Genomic DNA, 21803 nt, shown 5'->3' on the forward strand with positions numbered 1-21803 from the left:
CTATCCCCAAACAACTGGATTCATACAAGTTGATTGTGAGAAAACAAAGGACCAGCTTGATTTCAGGACTGACTAGGGTGCGTGCCTTAAACAAGAGAAAAGAGATATGTTACTAAAAGACTTTAATATGTTTTGCAATAGATACAGTTGCATAAGCATCTCTCATAAATGAAAGTAAGATTCCCACTGAACACAGATTGGAAAATCCCCTAACTAACGGAAAGTGTGTGTGCTGGTGCAAGAAGTATGAGAAAGTCCTCAAAACTAATCCATGTCACTGGAAGAGACTGTATAATGTACCAACAATAAGTGAAAACTATTAAGAGAAGAAAAGAGCAAGGTTCATAAGAGTACAGAAAAAAGGCACTTGTAAACAGTTTTGAAATTTACAAAAGTGAGAAATTTACAGAACCCTCAAAGCTGAATAGTAATGGTGTCAGCCACTGAATTATGGTGCAGTAAAAGAAGTAGAAAACACTTGCTACAACAGAAAATCACTGTCAACATATTTGAGCTATGAATAAACCACTTGTCAGCAACAGGTGACACATTGGGAGCTAATGGTGTAGCAGGTAGACCAGACCTTGAGACTGATAACAGGAGAGAAATAATCTATAAAATGATCACTGCAACAATGACGCTCAGTGGATTTTGTAAAACTGTAGAAAATCTCTGGAAAAATGGCATAGGTTACAAATTAAATTTGGCACTTTTTTAATGCTTTTTGACAGCTTGAGCTCCATAACATCATATTTTGTTCCTTCTTCCCCGCTCACTGCCACTCACACACACATCTAGCTCCATAAAGCCTATTATGAAGGAGAGCCTACAGGAATGTGGAACAAGTCAAATTATTCATTAACAGGAAGAGGCATCCACTGTAGGCAATGTATGCAAAGTAAGACTCTTCAAGCTTTCCTGGCGGATTTGTTATAAATAGTCTTCATGGGTTTGCTGCTGGATTATGTTGTGCAAATTCCACAATATTTCCTCAGAGCAACCGTCTGACATTTTCAGGTGGTTCAACCTTGCTAGTGGCTAGGTACGACAAATTAAAAATCTGTTTAGTATGACTGTTAGTGAACTAAAGTTCTGTTTTACTTTGCATTTGAGTATCTGGAAGTTTCCAATCTCCTGTCTGATGTCTATCAGAGACATGTGATAGCCTTTAGCACTCAGAATATAAAACTACATTTTGAATTCTAGATAGGGATGTGGTAGTCTATATGGCAATTATTCTTATTTCTAGTGTTGTGTTTGTCAGTTTCATATTTCATCCTAATTCATTTGTTAACCACAAATACCACAAGAAAGTTGATGTACTGAAATGTGAGTATAAGAATCCCAAGATCTCTGTAGTGGATTTTGCAGGCTGTTTGACTTTTGCAAGATGTTTGGTTATCTACTTTACATAACAGTCTTACTTCATATTTATGTAGAATAAATTCTTTCAGACCTTTGTTGTACAGTGCCACACATTTGTGCTATAGGACAGTATCGAGTTATGTATGCTAGCAATCATTTCTTTAGGGCAGTGCAATGAGAGAGATTTCTAAGAGCATAGCATCAACAGTCAGCTGGTTTGGTTAATTTACCAACAGCATCAGTTTATTATCTGTCTATATACTTAGCAACATCACATATGCGGTCTCATCCAGTGATTGCCCTTTAATCTCTGCTTCTGGTACCTGTAAGTCATTTTTATTTCTTTGAAACTGCATAATATTGTAGGACTTAGTAAGATTAAGAGTTAAGCTGTTTGATGTGAGTCATTTGTAAGCCTGTTACATTATTTCTCAGACTGAATGTGACATGGATGTCCTTTGGCTCTTTATCCATATACTTGTGCCATTAGAAAAGATCACAGTTTTGAAGAGACCTCCAATGTCCAATTATTTAAGTAGGTCATAAACAGAAGTGGATGAAGTACCAAACATTGTGCACATCACTGTATCTTATCCTCACTCTGAATTTAGTTATTCCTGTCATATTATTTGTTAATGTGAGCCTATATATTCTATTGTAAAGATATGACTTCATTGATAATGATTATGCATTTAATATTGTAAAATTTTACTTTTCCTAATAGAATTTCATGATCTGAACAACCAAAGGCCTTGACTAAAATCACAGTAAATGCCAACAGGGCCATTTTTCTTGTTTAGTTTTCTCAGGACATAGCTTTTGTTACCATACAATGCTTTATCTTTTGAGAAGTCTTTACAAAAGCCAAACCGAGCTTTTATATAAAGGATATTGTCAGAAAGGATGTTCAATATTCTGTTACAAGCTTAACTTTCAAACATTTTTGTTAATACATGAAGGAGAGAGATAAGCCTATAATTAAAGGTAACTTATTAATCACATCTTTTAAAAATCAAAGTAAATACTGCATATTTCAGTATTTAGTGAAATGTATGTCAGCTCACTGATTACAGGGTAAGACAGGAGAGGGGGAGAGGGACTGATTACAGGGTAAGACAGGAGAGGGGGGGGGGGGCTGATTACAGGGTAAGACAGGAGAGGGGGGGGCTGATTACAGGGTAAGACAGGAGAGGGGGGGCAAGCTTTTGGTTATAATAACATTATAACCAGAAGGGTTGCTAATTCTCAGTGTTCTAATGATTTTTGGGATCTGTTTGGTGGTTGATATTGCAAAACTGATGTCTGCTGATGGAGTATGTAGTTCCTGTCTAAGTGAATCTAACATTTCAATTTCCTGCAGGGCACCTTCTCTCCCTGTGTTTCCAGCTGTTCTTAAAAAGAATTCATTGGAATTAGTGGCCAATTATTTGAGGTTAACATCGTCTGTCTCACTGCTTTGTCATTAAAGGCCTGAGAAAAAAGATGCTTTGATGCTTTTTGCTTGTCTGGTACACTAATATAGACTGCTTAATAACACCAAAAATTCTGTGTGGCATTAATGACACTCCATTCACTGAAGTACAACAACTAGAAATACTTACAATAGGATTTTGACTATAAAACCATTCCTTGAATATCCTGCTTATGTTTCTTTTTCAAATCCACTGAAGACTTCAGCCATTCCAACTAGCTTCTTTAACATCCAAGATAGCAAAATGAATTAATAGTGGAGAACCAGCCTTTTAAATAATGAAATAACATGTGTACATAGTGTGCAATTACTTTTGCAATATTTTAGCGTTCTTGTGATTCATGTGATAGCTGTACAAATGACACAGATGTGGTTGTTTTTGTGGTCTTCAGTCCAAAGATTGGACATAGTTCTCCATGCTAGTCTATGCTGTGCAGTTCTCTTCATTTCAGCATAACTGTTGCAACCTACATCCGCTCGAGCAGCCTGCTTACAGTAGTCAAAATTTGGTCTCGCTCTACAATTTTTAACTCCTCTCCCTTCACATTTCCTTCCATGAGCAATAAAGTTGTCTGTTCCTTAATGCTTTGCTTTGTGTCCCATTAACACCTCCCTTCCTTTAGTCAAGTTAAGACACTAATATGATGATGATGATGATGATGAAATCCCATACTCCATGACAGAGCATAGGGGACAATGCGGGAGACCCACACCGCCGTACTATGCAAGGTCCTAGTGGAGGTTGTTTGCATTTGCCTTCCTCCAACCATAATGGGGTTGAATGATGATAATAATGATGATGATGATGAAGATGACACAACAACACTCAGTTATCTCAAGGCAGGTGAAAATCGCTGATCCTGCTTGGAATCGGACCCTGGACCCTGTACTCGGCAAGCGAGAACGCTACCGCGAGACCACGAGCTACGGACCACACTAATCTAATATAAAACAAAATAATATAAGACACTGAAACAAATTTAAAGCTATGCCCATACTTTTCTTTCATCAGAGGCTGATGAAGCTGCTGCAGCTACACTACAAGACAAAGAAGGCAACACAGCAGACCGTGACCCTCAGAAGGAGGTGTCTATTAGCATGGAACGACTCAGCCTGGTTATAGAGCTTAACCACAGGGGCAGCCTTACTTCACTTGATCTTGGCTCACAGCTCCCTGGCTATCGCAGTCGACGTGGCTCTTGTGCCAACACAAAGGTGAGACTCTTACTTTGTTTAATGAAATTTTCAGTTTTGTATTGTTCAGTTTCTGTAGATTGTAACTCATGGTCTGGAGAACTGTGTGTTTGGTAAATGGACTAAGGATGAAAAAGATCCACCATGGTTTAACAATGAATGAGGAAATGATGAAAGACAAAGGTTAGTACAGATTTGGTGATAAGATGTATGTGGGAAGCATACAACAACCACTTAGTAAAAGATATGGCTGAGAGCTGGAGAAAATTCTGGTCCTATGTAAAACTACTAAGTGGGTCTAAGAATTCCTTGCAGGTACTCATTGACCACTCTGGTGTGGCAGTTGAAGACAGCAAAATGAAAGTCTAAATTTTAAGTTTTGCATTTAAGAAATCATTCACACAAATGTACAAACATTCCATCATTTGACCATCAAACAGACTTCCGTATGGACAAAGTAGTAATAAGCATCCCTGGTGTAGAGAAACAACTAAAGGAGTAGAAAACAAATAAGTCACCAGGTCCGGATGGAATTCCAATTTATTTTTATGAAGAGTATTTCACATAATTGGCCCCTTACTTAGCTTGTATTTATCATGAATCTCAAAATCTCAGTTTGTTTTTACAATTGGGGCTCTATGGCATTGGCTCTTTACTTAGCTTGCATTTAGCAAGAATCTCCCATCCAACACAAAGTGCCAAGAGACTGAAAAAGGTGCAGTTGATTACTGTACATAAGAAGGGTAAAAGAATGGATCCACAAAATGACAGACTAATACACTAATATCAGTTTGCTGCAGAATCCTTGAACATATTCTCAGTTTGAATATAATAAATTTTGTTGACACCGAGGAGCTTATGTCCGTGAATCAGCACAGTTTTAGAAAGCGTCACTCGTGTGAAACTCAGCTTGCCCTTTTCTCACAGGATATACTGCAAATTACAGACAAAGGGCAAGAGGCAGAATCCAAACTTTTAGATTTCCAGAAAGCATTTGACATGGTGGCCCACTGCAGACTATTAATGGAGATGTCAGTGGCTCCAAGGCTTCTTAAGTAATCGCACCCAGTATGTTGTCCTCGACAGTGAGTGCTCATCAGAGACAAAGTACCATCAGGAGAGCCCCAGGTAAGTGTGATAGGACCGCTATTATTTTCTGTATACATGAATGATCTGACAAACAGGGTGAGCAGTAATCTGTGACTGTTTACTAATGATGCTGTGGCATATGAGAAGGTGTCATCATTTAGTGATTGTAGGAGGATACAAGGTGACTTAGACAAAATTTCTACTCTGTGGATGAGTGGCAGCTGGCTCTAAATGAAGAAAAATGTAAGTTAATGAGGATGAGTAGGAAAAGCAAACCCATAATGTTTGGACACAGCATTAGTGCTGTCCCCCTTGATATGATCATGTCATTTAAATGTCTGGGTATAACATTGCAAAACTGTGTGAAATGGAACAAGCATGTGAAGATTGTGGTAGGGAAGGTGCATGGTTAATTTCATCATTTTATTGGGAGAACTTCAGAAAGTGTGGTTCATATGTAAAGAAGACCACATATAGGATACTGGCGTGTCCAGTTCTTGAGTACTGCTTGAGTGTTTGGGATCTGCACCAGGTCGGATTAAAGGAAGACAGTGAAGCAGATAAGAGGTGGGTTCTAGATTTGTTACTGGTATGTTCGAAGAGCATGCAAGCATTACGGAAATGCTGTGACAACTCAAAATGGGAATCCCTGGAGGGAAGGCAGCTTTCTTTTTGAGGAACACTATTGAGAAAATTTAGAGAACAAGCATTTGAGGCTATCACTGATTGATTAACTTGCATAAAACAAACCAGACATCTGGTTTCCATGAAGAGCTATTATAATAGAACTAAACCTCGTTTCGACATAAAATATATACTTGCATACAGCACTTTTCTTACCTTTTCACTTGATATAAAATGTTACAAATGATAGTAATGTGATGGCCAATCAAGATACTTGCAAATTTTAATTTTCTGTGGCCAAGCCAGACTTACTGCACCGACAAACCTGATCCCTCAAAAATAAACAACTGAAAGAAAAGTTTTTCCTGATACAGATACTAAATCCAGATGAACACCTTATAAATAAGTCTTGAAGACAAAGGGTACTTTTCCAGCTCAATATGATGTAAAAATCAACACCTATTTCTTTCAGACACTGTTTTACAGATGTTTTGTTGATATCAGGTAATGCAACACTTTTTCTAAACAAATTAGAAGTATTTTGAATATTTTTGAACATGCTTAGGGTTATTAAAAAATTACAAAGAAATTGCAGTTTTATTTCCAAAATACTTTTTCAAATTGAGGTACAATTTAATCCAATGTTATACATTTGAAGGAGGCCAATTTTTTACCGGATATGCATGACATGATGGATGAGGTACTAGATCTATTTAATTCCACCTATCATGTATAGTACAAGGATAAAAAAATATCACATCTTAAATTGAATATAACAGAGGAAAAATTCTTCATGGGAAAAATATATATATAAAAAACAAAGATGCTGTGACTAACTAAACAGGTTTTGAGGGAGAGGGTAAAGAGTCATTCGAATCCTGGGAGTGGAAAGACTTACCTTAGAGGGAAAAAAGGATAGGTATATACTTGCACACATGCACATATCCATCCGCACACATACAGACACAGGCATGTCTTAAAACCCACATCCTTTCATCTTTCCCTCTCCTTCCCTCTTTCCTGACAAAGCAACCTTGGGTTGCGAAAGATTAAAATTTGTGTGTGTGTTTGTGTGTTTTTTATTGTGTCTATCTAACAGTGCTTTCCCATTTGGCAAGTCACATTATCCTTGTTTTTTATATATGTTTTTCTCATGTCTTACATTTTAATTTTTATGATTTTTTCCTAATAAAACTGTTATTTTTCTACAATTTAGTTGATTCTGTAATAAAGCTTAGGTCTATAGTAAGTATGGACTGTTGTAAGTTACAGAAAAAATTAGAGCAATACTTTATAAACTTTAGGAGATATTTGTACCTGAATTCTGAAAAATACAACTTGCAGGAAATTGCAAATGAAGATATGAGACCAATTAAATTGTGCCCCAAAACATTCCTGAAGCATAGTCTTCATCCTGCATCATTTCTTCATCTTCAAGCTTCCTCTTTCCATTCCTTTTAGCACTTCTTGGTTCTTTGGTAACTTTAAGAGCGAATCTTTCATCTTCATGCATCCATTGTCTGTCACACGCAAGCAATTTATATTCCATATTAGAGCCACATTTTATGCCTAAATTTCTCAGGCTTCCAACCTTCCTATCTCTCCATCATTGAAACATGTCACTGGATCTAGTACACCAACTTTTAATGTACACTCCTGGAAATGGAAAAAAGAACACATTGACACTGGTGTGTCAGACCCACCATACTTGCTCCAGACACTGCGAGAGGGCTGTACAAGCAATGATCACACGCACGGCACAGCGGACACACCAGGAACCGTGGTGTTGGCCGTTGAATGGCGCTAGCTGCGCAGCATTTGTGCACCGCCGCCGTCAGTGTCAGCCAGTTTGCCATGGCACACGGAGCTCCATCGCAGTCTTTAACACTGGTAGCATGCCGCGACAGCGTGGACGTGAACCGTATGTGCAGTTGACGGACTTTGAGCGAGGGCGTATAGTGGGCATGCGGGAGGCCGGGTGGACGTACCGCCGAATTGCTCAACACGTGGGGCGTGAGGTCTCCACAGTACATCGATGTTGTCGCCAGTGGTCGGCGGAAGGTGCACGTGCCCGTCGACCTGGGACCGGACCACAGCGATGCACGGATGCACGCCAAGACCGTAGGATCCTAGCAGTGCCGTAGGGGACCGCACCGCCACTTCCCAGCAAATTAGGGACACTGTTGCTCCTGGGGTATCGGTGAGGACCATTCGCAACCGTCTCCATGAAGCTGGGCTACGGTCTCGCACACCGTTAGGCCGTCTTCCGCTCACGCCCCAACATCGTGCAGCCCGCCTCCAGTGGTGTCGCGACAGGCGTGAATGGAGGGACGAATGGAGACGTGTCATCTTCAGCGATGAGAGTCGCTTCTGCCTTGGTGCCAATGATGGTCGTATGCATGTTTGGCGCCGTGCAGGTGAGCGCCACAATCAGGACTGCATACGACCGAGGCACACAGGGCCAACACCCGGCATCATGGTGTGGGGAGCGATCTTCTACACTGGCCGTACACCTCTGGTGATCGTCGAGGGGACACTGAATAGTGCACGGTACATCCAAACCGTCATCGAACCCATAGTTCTACCATTCCTAGACCGGCAAGGGAACTTGCTGTTCCAACAGGACAATGCACGTCCGCATGTATCCCGTGCCACCCAACGTGCTCTAGAAGGTGTAAGTCAACTACCCTGGCCAGCAAGATCTCCGGATCTGTCCCCCATTGAGCATGTTTGGGACTGGATGAAGCGTCGTCTCACGCAGTCTGCACGTCCAGCACGCACACTGGTCCAACTGAGGCGCCACGTGGAAATGGCATGGCAAGCCGTTCCACAGGACTACATCCAGCATCTCTATGATCGTCTCCATGGGAGAATAGCAGCCTGCATTGCTGCGAAAGGTGGATATACACTGTACTAGTGCCGACATTGTGCATGCTCTGTTGCCTATGTCTATGTGCCTGTGGTTCTGTCAGTGTGATCATGTGATGTATCTGACCCCAGGAATGTGTCAATAAAGTTTCCCCTTCCTGGGACAATGAATTCACGGTGTTCTTATTTCAATTTCCAGGAGTGTATTTAGTCCTGCAAAAACATTCTTGGGTAATATTTTCCATATGCAGTGGTTGAGACTTTCATTTGTATTCTGAGTGCTGCCCATCAAGTGCAACAGCAATGTCTGTGGTTCCACTAAGATTTACAGTTTCTTCTACTGCCCATTTCATAGATGCTTTAGGCACAACTATCAAGGCACCTAAAAGTATTTTCATGTACTTGCTGAACATGCTGGGAAGAGGAGGAAGGTCCATCAAACCACAAAACTTTTGAACAGCCATTTTTCCTTTTCCTATTGCATGCATTGCATACACTAACTTCAAATTCACATCACATGAATTATGCATAATGTTCAAAGTCATTTACAAGGTAGATTTATTACAGGATCTACACAGAACCATTAATATTGAACTAAACCCTTCCTGCTACTTTGTTGCTCAGTTATTTCCAGACAGCCTACACCATCACATTGTTTACATTTTGCCACTTCCTTTATCAAAGAAGATAAAATGCCCACATCAGCAACAACAAATCCACTACAAAGAGTCATTTTTAACAAAAAAAATTTGAATCACCAGGAGGTGTGCTATGTGGGAGTTTCTTCCTTAAGAACTGATACATAGTTTACTTTCAACAGTGTGGATTGCTTTGTTTGTGAACTGGTTACCACAGAATTCCCTTTTATTGAATTTCTTGATGTGTGGCATAGTTTGTATTTATTGCACACTAAAGGATGTGTACTTCCACAAATATATGTAGCATTTGGGCAACAAACCTTCAGTAACATGTGAACAAACTGCTTCGGTGAAACAAAAGTAAATACTAGCAAAGACAATCATTTACAGTCACTAGAAACTATCACCGTTACCAATATATACAATATATCATAAGTATAATGTTCAATAATATTGGTTTCTGTAACAGAAATAAAGGGGGCATTACTGCATACACAACCATAACTTTAAAATTTGGTATATATAGGTAATTTTTTATTTGAAACCCTATAATGTATACATCAATGTAATCAGGAAAGACTATAGAATTTAATAAAGTCTTTAAAAAAAATTCAATTTTTTTCATCATTTATAAGTACCCTGTATCCTTAAGGATGTTCTGCCTAAAATATAAATTACACTGTGTTGACAAAAGCAGTGGGATAGCGATATGCACATGTACAGGTAATGGTAGTATTGCATACACCAGGTATAAAAGGGCAGTGCATTAGCGGATCTGTAATTTGTACTCAGGTGATTCATATGAAAAGGCTTCCACCATGATTATGCCACATGACAGGAATTAACAGACTTTGAATGCATAATCAAAGTTGGGGCTACATGCATATTACATTCCATTTTGGAAACTGTTAGGGAATTCAATATTTCATACTCCACAGTGTCAAGAGCGTGTTGCGAATACCAAATTTCAGACTTTACCTGTCACCACAGAGAACACAGTGGCTGAAGTCCTTCACTTAATGACCAAGTGCAGTGGCATTTGCATAGAATTGTCATTGCTAACAGACAAACAATGCTGTGTGGAATAACTACAGAAATCAATGTGGGGCATATGACGAACATATTGGTTAGGACAGTGGAGCAAAATTTGGCATTCATGGAAGCAGACAACCAATGCAAGTGCCTTTAACAGGAGAAAATTGCCTGCAGAGCCTCTCCTGGACCCTAGACAACTAGAAAACCATGTCCTGGTCAGATGAGTCCCAATTTCAGTTGGTAACAGGTTACGGTAGAGTCTGAGTGTGGCACAGACCCCACGAATCCATGGACCAAGTTGTCAACAAGGCACTGGCAAGCTGGTAGTGGTTCTGTAATGGCATAGGCCGTGTTTGCATGGAATGGGATGAGTCCTCTGGTCCAACAGAACTGATCAGTGACTGAAAATGGTTATGTTTGATTACTTAGAGACCATTTGCAGCCATTCATGGAATTCATGTTCCCCAGCATATCAGCGGGCCACAGCTGTTTGCGACTGGCCTGAAGAACATTCTGAACAGTTTGAGCAAATGATTTGGCTACCCACATCACCTTACATAAATCTCATTGAACATTTATGGGACATAATTGAGAGGTCAATTTGTGCACATGAGGCCTATACGAGTAACACCTTCACAGCTATATGGACAACTACAGAGGCAGCATGGCTCAATATTTATGCAGGAGAATTACGACGACTTTTTGAGTCCATGCCACATCCAGTTGCTGCATTATGCTGGACCAAAGGAGGTCTGACATGATATTAGGAGGAATCTCATGACTTTTGTCACTTCAATGTATATGCGAACAGATTGTCTTGCACTTTTTCATACTTTCTCTTTTGTTTGTTTACAAGCTGTAACTATAAACCTTTATTTACACTAATGAATTATACATTAGGACTATGTCCGCTATAAGACTGAATGCCACCTGATGGCACTGTGGGCATATTGACACAGTAAGATAAGTGTATAAGAGGACAGGGATGAGAGGGGAATCATTCTAACAATTATCTTCCTCCCCATGATGATCTTTCCTTCTCATCCAGTGCTGTAAGTCTTCCCTGATGCATGGTTCTGGGTGACTTTACCAAAATATACCCCTTTTTGTTGATCTCTCCAGTCTATTTCCATCACCCCTCTTCCTTCCCCATCAAACCTTCTGCTTGAAAAAGGAGCCACTGGCTCCAAAAGCTTGCCTAATTATATCCTTCTTTCATGTGTGTGTTCTGCTGCTGCTTGGTGTGTAGCTTTTTGTCTCTCCAATTAAATTACTTTAACACTGATATGGACCACAAAATGGGAAGAGACTTTGGCAAATGGCAGATTGTTATGACCCGGTACCTGGGAACAAGCATTTCAGAAACAGTGAAGCTAGTTGGCTGTTCACATGCTATTGTTGTGCAAGTCTCACAGTAGAGATTTTGTGAAATGTGGAAAGGAGGAGATGAGATACTGGCAGAAGTAAAGCTGTGAGGACAGGTTGTGAATCATGCTTGGGTAGCTCAGATCATAGAGCACTTACCCACGAAAGGCGAAGATCACAAGTTTGAATCTTGGTCTGACACACAATTTTAATCTACCAGGAAGTTACGTGAGAAGGTTGTCTGCTGTGGAGCCCTTTTTCAACAATATGCACTAACTGGTGTGCTCTGAAACAATTGTACCTGTAGCAGCATCATATTCTATTTAATATATGCTACAGATATACACCTATCCAGCTTTGCAAAGTGGGCAAGCCTCTGATCTCCAAGTACTATGACGAAGTATGGGTGTCAAGCAGCTTATGTCTACTCACATTTTATCTGTGCTCCAGTCACTTAGCACTTTTGGAAGAAAGGATATTGCAAATACATGGCTTAGCCATAGCCTGGGGGATGTTTCCAGAATGAAATTTTCATTCTGCAGTGGAGTGTATGTTGATGTGAAACTTCCTAGCAGATTAAACCTGTGTGAGACCGAGACTTGAATTGGGGACCTGCGCTATTTGTGGGTAGGTGCTCTACTACTGAGTTACTCAAGCATAACTCGCAGCCGGTCCTCACAGCTTTACTTCTGCTAGTTCCTCATCTCCACCTTCCAAACATCACAGAAGCTCTCCTATAAAACTTGCCAGACCGATCCTCCTGGAAGAAAGAGTATTGCGGAGACATGCCTTTGCCACAACCTTGGGGATGGTTACAGAATTAAATTTTCACTCTACTGTGGAGTGCAGCAATTTCATTTCTTCCATAAATGCTAGTCCTTTCGCAAGAGACCTTCTGTGAAGTTTTGGAGCTAGAAAATGAGTTGCATGTGGAAGCAAAGCTATGAGGACAGGTTGTGAGACAAGCTTGGGTAGCTCAGTCAGTACAGCACTTGCCCAAGAAAGGCAAAGGCCCCAAGTTAGAGTCTCGATCCAGCACACTGCTTTAATCTACCAGGAAGTTTCATATTAGTGCGCTCACCACTGCAGAATGAAAATTTCATTCTGGACCTCTTCATGTTCAGTGACATCATCTGTTACAATTGCAGTGGGCTTGGGATCATCAAGATTAGACCGGGGATCAATAGAAATGTGTCGCTTGGTCAGATGAATCGTGTTTCTTGTTATGTCAGATCAGTGGTTGTGTCCAGATATATCATCATCAAGACAAACATCTGCTCGAAGCTTACACTATGGCAAGGGTTCAGGATAGTGCAGATAATATTATGCTACAGGTGGGCATTCGCCTGTGCTTCCAAGGGACTTGTGGTAGTAATCAAAGGCACCATGTCAGCCATGGGGCTACATGAAGATCACATGCGTCCCTTCATGCTTGATGTTGTTCCTTACAGCATCGGCATCTTCCAGTGGGACAACTGTCCATATCACAAGACTAAAATGATGCTACAGATGTTTGAGGGGCATGACAGCGAACTCACAGTGACATCTTGATCAACAAATTCACCTGATCTTAACCCAGTGGAATACATCTCAGATGCTAACATGCACCAGCTCTGCACTCACAAACTACCAGCTTATAATTTATGGGAATTGATTGACCAATTTGTAGACATCTGGTGCCACATGCCCCAGGAAACCTAGTAAGGTCTTGTCAAATCCATGCTACAGCATAACAGCTGAAATTGAGTTCCAAAGGTGGGCCAACACACTATTTAGCAGGTGATCATAACTCGTGTAGTTTTCTCACTTTAATGCAGTTTTTCTGCCAACATTAAACTGTGATTCTGTTTGTGTTTAACAGGCAGAAGCACTGAACCAGCTCCAGGCATCACCAGCAGCAGTAAGACCTCTTTACCGCAAGAATTCTCTTGGGGCTCCAGTAACATCAAAGCTTTTGGCCAGGAAAAACCCACCAAGTGCAACGGTTGCTGCCCTTCTGGTTGATGGATTATGCACAAGAAGGTACTCAATCCCAGAAGAAGATGAAGTTGATGATCTGTCTTCACGTACTATTGCAGTTCCACAGTCAAGAACAATACGGGATGAAAATAACTCAATTCTGAAGGAAGTGCTTGTGAAGAAAGCTTTGAAGGCTACAGAGAACAACATTTAATTGAACAGCTAGCACCTTAAGCTATTATGCAGCATTTTCACCAGAAATACTGCTTAGAAAATATGTATAAATTTATTGTATAAATTTGTTAATTTGAGATTATTGTTAGTGGACAATGGTCTTATCAAAAAGGTGCTTTTGTAGGACTTTTAACATCAGCAGTCCACTAATAACATCAGCAGTTCACTATAAATAGCTACTCACAGAGTAGCATGAGAAAATATTTAAACGTGGAGACTTTGCTATAACACATTCCACATATGTAGGAGGCGCCTATAGACAGCAAAGAAGAAGTGTTCCCATCTAAACTTTTTGGCAACCCAAAATGTTGATGAACTCTCTGCAAAGCTTGGAGATCTATAATCTCTCCCAGGTCAATGCTTTATAATACGCAGTGCAGACTGAACACTTTTTCTAAGCAGTTCCTGAAAAGCACACAACCACTCACTCTTATTGGTCTGATATAAGTGAGTTTAATGTACTTTGTACATTCCACTTATGCATAAAGGAAGCTAATTCAGTAGGAGAAGACTTCTTGGTCATTACTTAAGTGGAAGATTTCATACCAAATTAGGTTACAAAACCATATTCAAATTACAAAAACTGGCAATAAATACAAAGATGTTATACTCACTATAAGCTCCACTTAAAAATCGACAGCAGTTACATAAAGCTTATGCAGGATATAAGGGGTTGGGAAATGGGATATGCAGTGCAAAATGACAGAAGGCATTAAAATAATTAGCATGGAAAGCAAGGATGCTATGCTCCAGCATAGTGAGCATTGAAACTCAGGGATGCTAATCGAAAGCTGACAGAGGACATAGACAATAATGAGGTAAAATATTCAGTGTCAAGAGATAGAAAATGATTAGCGTGCGCAGTTTTTCTATTCTTATATTTATAACTTCATAATAAATGTAGCCACTTGATTTCCTTTTGACCAACACATTTAGGAAAACTAAATCCCGTCCTTCTCCTCCTCCACTGTAAATCTTACATTAGGATGTAGACCATTCAAATGATCAACAAACTGCTGTAGTGCTTTGCTGCCCATTGACATATCCAAAAAGGCAGAGTGGGCAGAAATGGGCACTGTTCAATGCTCGTTTTTCTAAATCCTCTACAAGAAAGTTAGCTATGGCTGGTGACTATGGCGAACCCATGGCTGTTCTGTCAGTCATTTCATAATAGTTTCCACTATACAAAAGTAAGTGCTGAAATAATTCCTGAATTTTGGAGGATAAATAACTGGCCAGCAATTTTAATGTGTCTTTCACTGGTACCTCAGTATAAAGGGAGACAACATCAAAGCTGACCATGACTTTACTCGGGCACATCCTCATCTGCTTTATGATATCAACAAACATTTTTGATTTCTTAATATGATGTCTACAGTGACTGACTATAGGTGCCAATAATGTAGTTAAGAACTGTTTTTTCCATTGGAAATTATTATGGAATGACTGATCAAATGGCCATGAGTTCACTACTGTCACTCGCCATAGCTGAGTTTTTCATGGCGGATTTTGAATAACAAGCACTGAACAGTGCTCCCTTCTGTTCATCCTGCTTCTCCAGGTATGTGTTGATGATACATTTTTAATCTGGCCGCATGACAGTGAGGTGACTTAGCAGTTTGTTATCTGAATGGTATACACCCTCACATTTTTATAGTGGGGGTGTAGAAAGATGGGGAGTTCCTTTCCTAGATGTGTTGCTCAAACAGAAATGAGATGGATGGCTTGGCCAATGATCTCAATGGGCACAGCTTTCACAATTGAGCTCAAAGACAGTGATGCCAAACACCTCAGTACACAGAGCCAGGGTTATTTTAGAGAAGTGTGAACCATCTGTTCAGAAGGAACAGGTGTTCTGTCCATGATATTAGATCAATGCTGTCGAGGAAAAGAAGACACAACACCTTTTAAACAAGCCAAGATGAAAAACAGATGTTGTGGCTCCCACTCTGTGGTGCAACAACTAGTAAGATAAGTAGTATCTGAAACAGGCAGAGAATTAGACCAGTCTTCTGGCCACCCAGGGCCGGCCGCAGTGGCCGTGCGGTTCTGGCGCTGCAGTGCGGAACCGCTGGACTGCTACGGTCGCAGGTTTGAATCCTGCCTCGGGCATGGGTGTGTGTGATGTCCTTAGGTTAGTTAGGTTTAAATAGTTCTAAGTTCTAGGGGACTTATGACCTAAGATGTTGAGTCCCATAGTGCTCAGAGCCATTTGAACCATTTTTTTTTTTTTTTTTTTTGGCCACCCAGGAAAAAAGAAATGTTGCAACCTGTCAGAGATAATCTTGGCCTTACAGGGCCAGGAATTTACAGTATTTCTTGCGAGTGTGACAAAAGTTATGTGGGCCAGTCTGTATAGACTTTTGCTGATCATGTGTCGAAAATCAGTGTCACCTTAATCACAGGTATTTGGGAAAATCAGTGGCAGCTGAGCACAACAAGTTAAACAAACAACAGATTTTATATCTAAAAACAAAGATGACGTAACTTACCAAACGAAAGTGTTGGCATGTTGATAGACACACAAACAAACACAAAGACACACAAAAAATTCAAGCGTTCGCAACCAACGGTTGCTTCATCAGGAAAGAGGGAAGGAGAGGAAAAGACGAAAGGATGTGGGTTTTAAGACATTTGTGTGTCTGTATGCATTCGGATGGATATGTGCATGTGTGTGAGTGTATACCTATCCTTTTTTCCCCCTAAGGTAAGCCTTTCCGCTCCCAGGATTTGAATGACTCCTTACCCTCTTCCTTAAAACCCACATCCTTTCGGCTTTCCCTCTCCTTCCCTCTTTTCGGACGAAGCAACCATTGGTTGTGAAAGCTTGAATTTTGTGTGTGTCTTTGTGTTTGTTTGTGCGTCTATCAATATGCCAAAGGTTTTGTTTTTTAAGTTACATCATCTTTGTTTTTAGATATATTTTCCCACGTGGAATGTTTCCCTCTATTATAAACAACAGATTTTGTTTGAAAAAATGAGAATAATTGCTCATGCATCAAACTACTGGAACTCTGTGACCAGGACAGCAGTTGAAATTACGCTATGTGAAAACAGCTTCAACAGAGATACCATTTATGCACTTAGCAATGCTTGGAAGCATCTGCTTTATAAAGAAAGAGAACACAGAAGAAGAACTATTACAGTTTACCACCTAATGTGAGGGATGGCACGACAAGCAATGCTTGACCGTGTGCACGAACAAAACCTTTGGATATAGAGGGTGCCACCTCAGTATGCACCATTTCCGTGTTGTCATAATGACTTAATCCAGCCAATCTGGGTATAGAAATGGGAGCTGTGCAAGTTTCACAAAAGTCAGATTTAGCTCCTGACAACATTGATAGAGGCAATCTTCAAAAGCTTGGGATTTTAACTGGATTTGACATGACAAGTAAGCCAAGAAGTTTTTGGTACAGTTATTTGTTACTATTGTTATTATATTTACTTCCATTATGATGTAAATAAGAGTTATTTTGTATAATCTTATTGTAGATAAGTTTTTTAAATATATCATTTTTAACTATGGCCCTTTAATTTTTTCAACTGTTGCTTACAGTACTGTGTTAATGAACTTCATATTTTTATGCAAAACTGCCTTTTTCAACATGGTTAGAATCAATGCTTGCCTGTTTTAAACATGAAATAAAATTTATCATGAACTGACAATGAATAACAATAAAAAGTGCAAGTTGTCTTTCACATGACTGATATTTTTGAAATTCTTACTTATTAGCGTGGAGGAGCTCCTTCTATCTGAAATAGTTCTTATCTTTGAGCTCAGAACTTGTCAATATTCTACAACAGAAAAATGAGAAAGATTTTGCTCAGTAGTTTTGTGGATCAGTTCTGCTATCCTTTTTGTGAATGAATGTGACCTGATCTTTCTTCCAACTACTGGACACAGTTTTTTTGTTTAAGTGATATATGGTGCACTATGTAGAGAATCTGATGGGGTTCCTCTGAACTCTGGGAGCCTTGTTCATTCTGTGATTTTAGCTGTTTTACGATGCTACTAACACTGTTATATGTAATCACTCATAATGACAGTGGAGCGAGAATTACACTGTGGCAGTTCCTGTGGTTCCTCCATTGTAAAGGAGCATTGGAATATGGAATTTAACAATGTAGGAAAAGATAGGTTGCCACTTACCATAAAAAGATACATCAAGCTGCAGACAGGCACAATTAAAAGACACTTACATAAAGCTTACAGCAGTAAACACACACACACACACACACACACACACACACACACACACACAACGCTCAAATGACTGCCAACTCTGGCAGCTTGAACTGGAATGCTGGAGTTGGTGGTCGTCGGTGCATGAGGTGTGCATGTTTGTGTATGAGAATGGTGTGTGTGTCTCTCTTTTACTGATGAAGGCTCTGGCATAAAGCTTTATGTAAGTGTCTTTTAATTGTGCCTGTTTGCAGCTTGACGTATCTTCTTTATGGTAAGTAGCAATCTGTCTAGTCCTGTATTGTTGGTATTCCTACTTGGAGTATCCATTGTTTGAATGTGGAATTCAGAATTTCTATGTTTGCCTCCTACAACTGTTTTCAGCAGTCTCTGTTTCTTAAATAGTGGCAAACTTCAGCTGCCACTTGCACTTGGTATGTTTCACCATGTCAGATCTGCCACTCACCTTTTTATTATTTTTGCTTATGTACGGTCCCCTTTATGAATTGTTCTGGTGGTCCAGCTACTCTGTCCCACCAATGTGTATGAACTCTCTCTTTTTCTGGACTTCGATCCTTTCAAGATGATGCTGAAGCATGAGATTATGATGACTACTTAGATTTACAAAATAAATTTCGAACTCTTGCATTTCACTTCTCTATATTTTAAATTCTTCCTGTCTTGTGGTGACAGATCCCCTTAATTACAACTCAAAATAGCCTAAACCTTCAACACAGTATTATACTTGTGACCTGTGGGCCATACATCACAGTTCCATCTTTTTACATCAGAAAGTAGTTCATTTGTTTCAGATCCTCACTGACATTGTTAGCGGCCCTCTTATTTCAAGTCATCCATGACACTGCCAACTCGGAGTGCCCAAGCATATCTGTATCCTTGTGCAGCGAGTCAGAGGTGCTCATCCCCTGACAACTCGCTGCTGCTTTAATTGTTACTGCTCATCCACCATCTGTACAAACACGGACCAGGCTGCACAGTATCTGCTAAGTGAATCAGGAGGAAAAGTACCTGCTTTGAGGGGTGTGAGTATTAGTGGCTTTGAACAAAAAACTTCATATGGATGTCTGCCCTATTCCGATTGGTTTCCAAGATGAACACATTTAATGTCACTTTTGTATGCTTCTGTTGAATAACTTGAAAACCGCACCCTCCAGCAAAAATGTGTCACGGTACAAAATTAAACTATTTTAAATTTCCTGCAAGAAAGGTCCTATTCATTTTTTTCTGTAGAACTAATGGTTTGTGCGAAGAGAGCATGAGAATGTTGAAAAATTCACTTGACGTGCATGCGTTGTAGCTTACGTAGTTTTTGTAGGCTAATTTGAGATTTACATTGTACCACAGTAGTGTAGAGCAAGTTGAAATGAACAGTTTGATACAGGACACTTGTGGTCTATCAAGTTGGGAAACTACCTGAAACTTGAGATTTTCAACATTCTCGTGCGCTCTTCGCACAAACCATTAGTCCTAAAGGGAAAAAATGAACAGGACCTTTTTTGTAGGAAATTTAATATGGTTTAATTTTGTACTGTGACACGTTTTCGAGAAAAGATGTACAAAAGTGATATTAAATGTGTTCTATCTCAGAAACCATTCGGAATAGGGCATACATCCATACGAAGTTTTTTGTTCAAAATCACTAATACTATCACCCCTCAAAGCATGTACCTTTCCTCCTGACTCATACTGTATATAACTTGGTCAATAAGTCTTCTAAACTTGAACCACAGTTGCTCTTCATGCTCCTGTGCTGAGCTAAATGTTTCAAACTCATCCCTGAAGTATGGCACTACAGCCACTTTATCTAGTGTACTGAACATCTAAATCTTCTTACTTGTTTAATTTGCCCTTTGTACTCTAGATTTTCATGGTTTGAGATAAACTATTCTTCAGGTTCTGGAAATAATTGTTCTTTGGGTGAACTTTATTTTTCTTTTCAAAACAAATGGCATTTTGAAATGCTCAGATCTAGAGTCCAATTGTTTCATTGTTGGAGTGTGATATTAGTCTGTAACAAAAAGGAAGTTTCAAAATAATAATTTTGAATCTAAAATACTTTTTTGTTGTTAATTGTACAAGAAGACAAACAAATATGATAGAAGATAGAGGAAACAGTAATATCCCAGACAGTGATATGAACATTGAAGTGGACAAAGTTAGAGCGAAACTTCCTGCATTCTGGATTGGTATATGGTTTTCTCAGGCCGAAACACAATTTACAATTGCAGGAACACAGACTGAAGCAACCAAATTCAATTATTTGTTAGGGCAGTCAGAGGCCCAATTTGTCGAAAATATATGGGATTTCTTGAACAGTGGCAAATGCAACAGATATTATTTAGCTAAAGAAAGACTGTTAATGACTTTTGAAGAAAGTAAAGAATGCCAAATTAAGAATATAGTCAGTGAATTATAAATTTGTGGTATTAAACCCAATCAGTTGCTTCAGAAAGTGAAAATCTATGGAGGAACGAACGTTACAGATAAAATTTTAGAGGTTCTCTGACTAGACAAACTTCCTCGTAGCATCCAAAATATTTTAATAATCTCTGAAGAAAATATGGGCAAACTAGTGCAAATGGTTGATCGGATGATGGAAATGCGAAACACTCATGGACTTCAACCATCCTCAATGGAAGTGCCCCTGTGATGTGTAACTCTTCTGTATGAGCTACAGATCTTACTGTAAGTATCAGAGAGCTGGAAAGTGAAGTCCAAAAATACAGATTGAGGGAGCAACAGTATCAATCGTGATGACGCTCTCATAGCAGAGGCCGCAGCAACCCAAGGTTTAATACTTCAGGCAAGTACTGATATTTTCATTTTCATTAAGGCTCAAAATGCAGACCTGAGAAGTTTGTCCAGTCTTGCCAATGTAATAGTGAGGGAAACACCAGTCATCAGACACAGTAGTAGCTCAGCGTTCTGTCGCAATGTTTATACTAAGCTGCCTGCATCAGTTGTTTGTGAGAGATAAAACTTCAGGGTTGTATTTTCTGGTTGACAGTGGTGCAGATCTTTCCATTACACCAGTGTGTAGATCTTTCCATTACACCAGTGTGTCCCAAGGGTAAGGTTAAAGAAGAAGACTACAGATTTTATGCTGCAAATGAATCTGAGATTAAAACTTATGGCTCAAAGTTATTGGATTTTGTTTTACGTTTAAAACATAGTTGTGAGTGGCCTACACAACACAAGGTACAATGAGTGCAGACATTCTTCATCTGTTTGACCTATTGATAGACCTGAAAAGAAAATCATTAGTTGACAGCAATATTTGATTACATATGGCTTCACTACAGTGTGCAGTTCATTTGTCTGATTCCATCAGACAGTTGAAAATACTGTGAACTACTTAAAATATTTCCTGACCTGACAGAACACAACCTTACACCAGGAGAAATTAAGCGTGATATTAATCATTATCCTGCAACCAGCAGTGAACCACCAGTGTCTCAAACGTCCACAGGGTAGAGCCACATAATCTAAAGTTGGCTAAACAAGAATTCCAGTTCCTAATGAGTCATAAAATAATATGCCCATCTAAATCCCAGTGCGGTAGTCTGCTGTACATAGTAGAAAAGCCGGATGGTCAGTGTTGTGTCTGTGAAGACTGCCGATGTCTTAGTGAATAGATCATTCCCGACTGCTATCCAATTCCTCACACAAATGACGTAAATTCCATCCTGTGGGCAAGGAAATATTTGCTGAAGCTGATCTCCTCAAAGCATATTACCAAGTCCCACTAGCTGAA

General features: G+C 39.7%; 1 protein-coding gene and 1 long non-coding RNA gene across 5 annotated transcripts in view; both read left to right on the forward strand.

The window, feature by feature from the left end:
* Window positions 1–17544, forward strand: part of LOC126282133 (uncharacterized) — a 189208-nt gene extending 171664 nt beyond the window's left edge. The window contains exon 2 of one of the 2 annotated variants that reach the window (XR_007551334.1): window positions 15977–17544. This is a non-coding gene — a long non-coding RNA (uncharacterized LOC126282133). The remainder of the gene's footprint in view (window positions 1–15976) is intronic. The other variant, XR_007551335.1, reaches the window with a different exon arrangement.
* Window positions 1–21803, forward strand: part of LOC126282131 (uncharacterized) — a 590112-nt gene that overhangs the window by 115630 nt on the left and 452679 nt on the right. For 2 of the 3 annotated variants that reach the window (XM_049981617.1, XM_049981606.1), the window contains exons 13-14: window positions 3849–4051; window positions 13511–16079. In XM_049981617.1, coding sequence (XP_049837574.1) covers window positions 3849–4051; window positions 13511–13822 — 515 coding nt within the window. In that variant the 3' untranslated portion in view covers window positions 13823–16079. Of the gene's footprint in view, window positions 1–3848; window positions 4052–13510; window positions 16080–21803 lie in introns of those variants that run through there. The other variant, XR_007551333.1, reaches the window with a different exon arrangement.

The sequence above is a fragment of the Schistocerca gregaria genome, chromosome 1 (genome assembly GCF_023897955.1).
Source record: "Schistocerca gregaria isolate iqSchGreg1 chromosome 1, iqSchGreg1.2, whole genome shotgun sequence".
Taxonomy (NCBI): domain Eukaryota; kingdom Metazoa; phylum Arthropoda; class Insecta; order Orthoptera; family Acrididae; genus Schistocerca; species Schistocerca gregaria.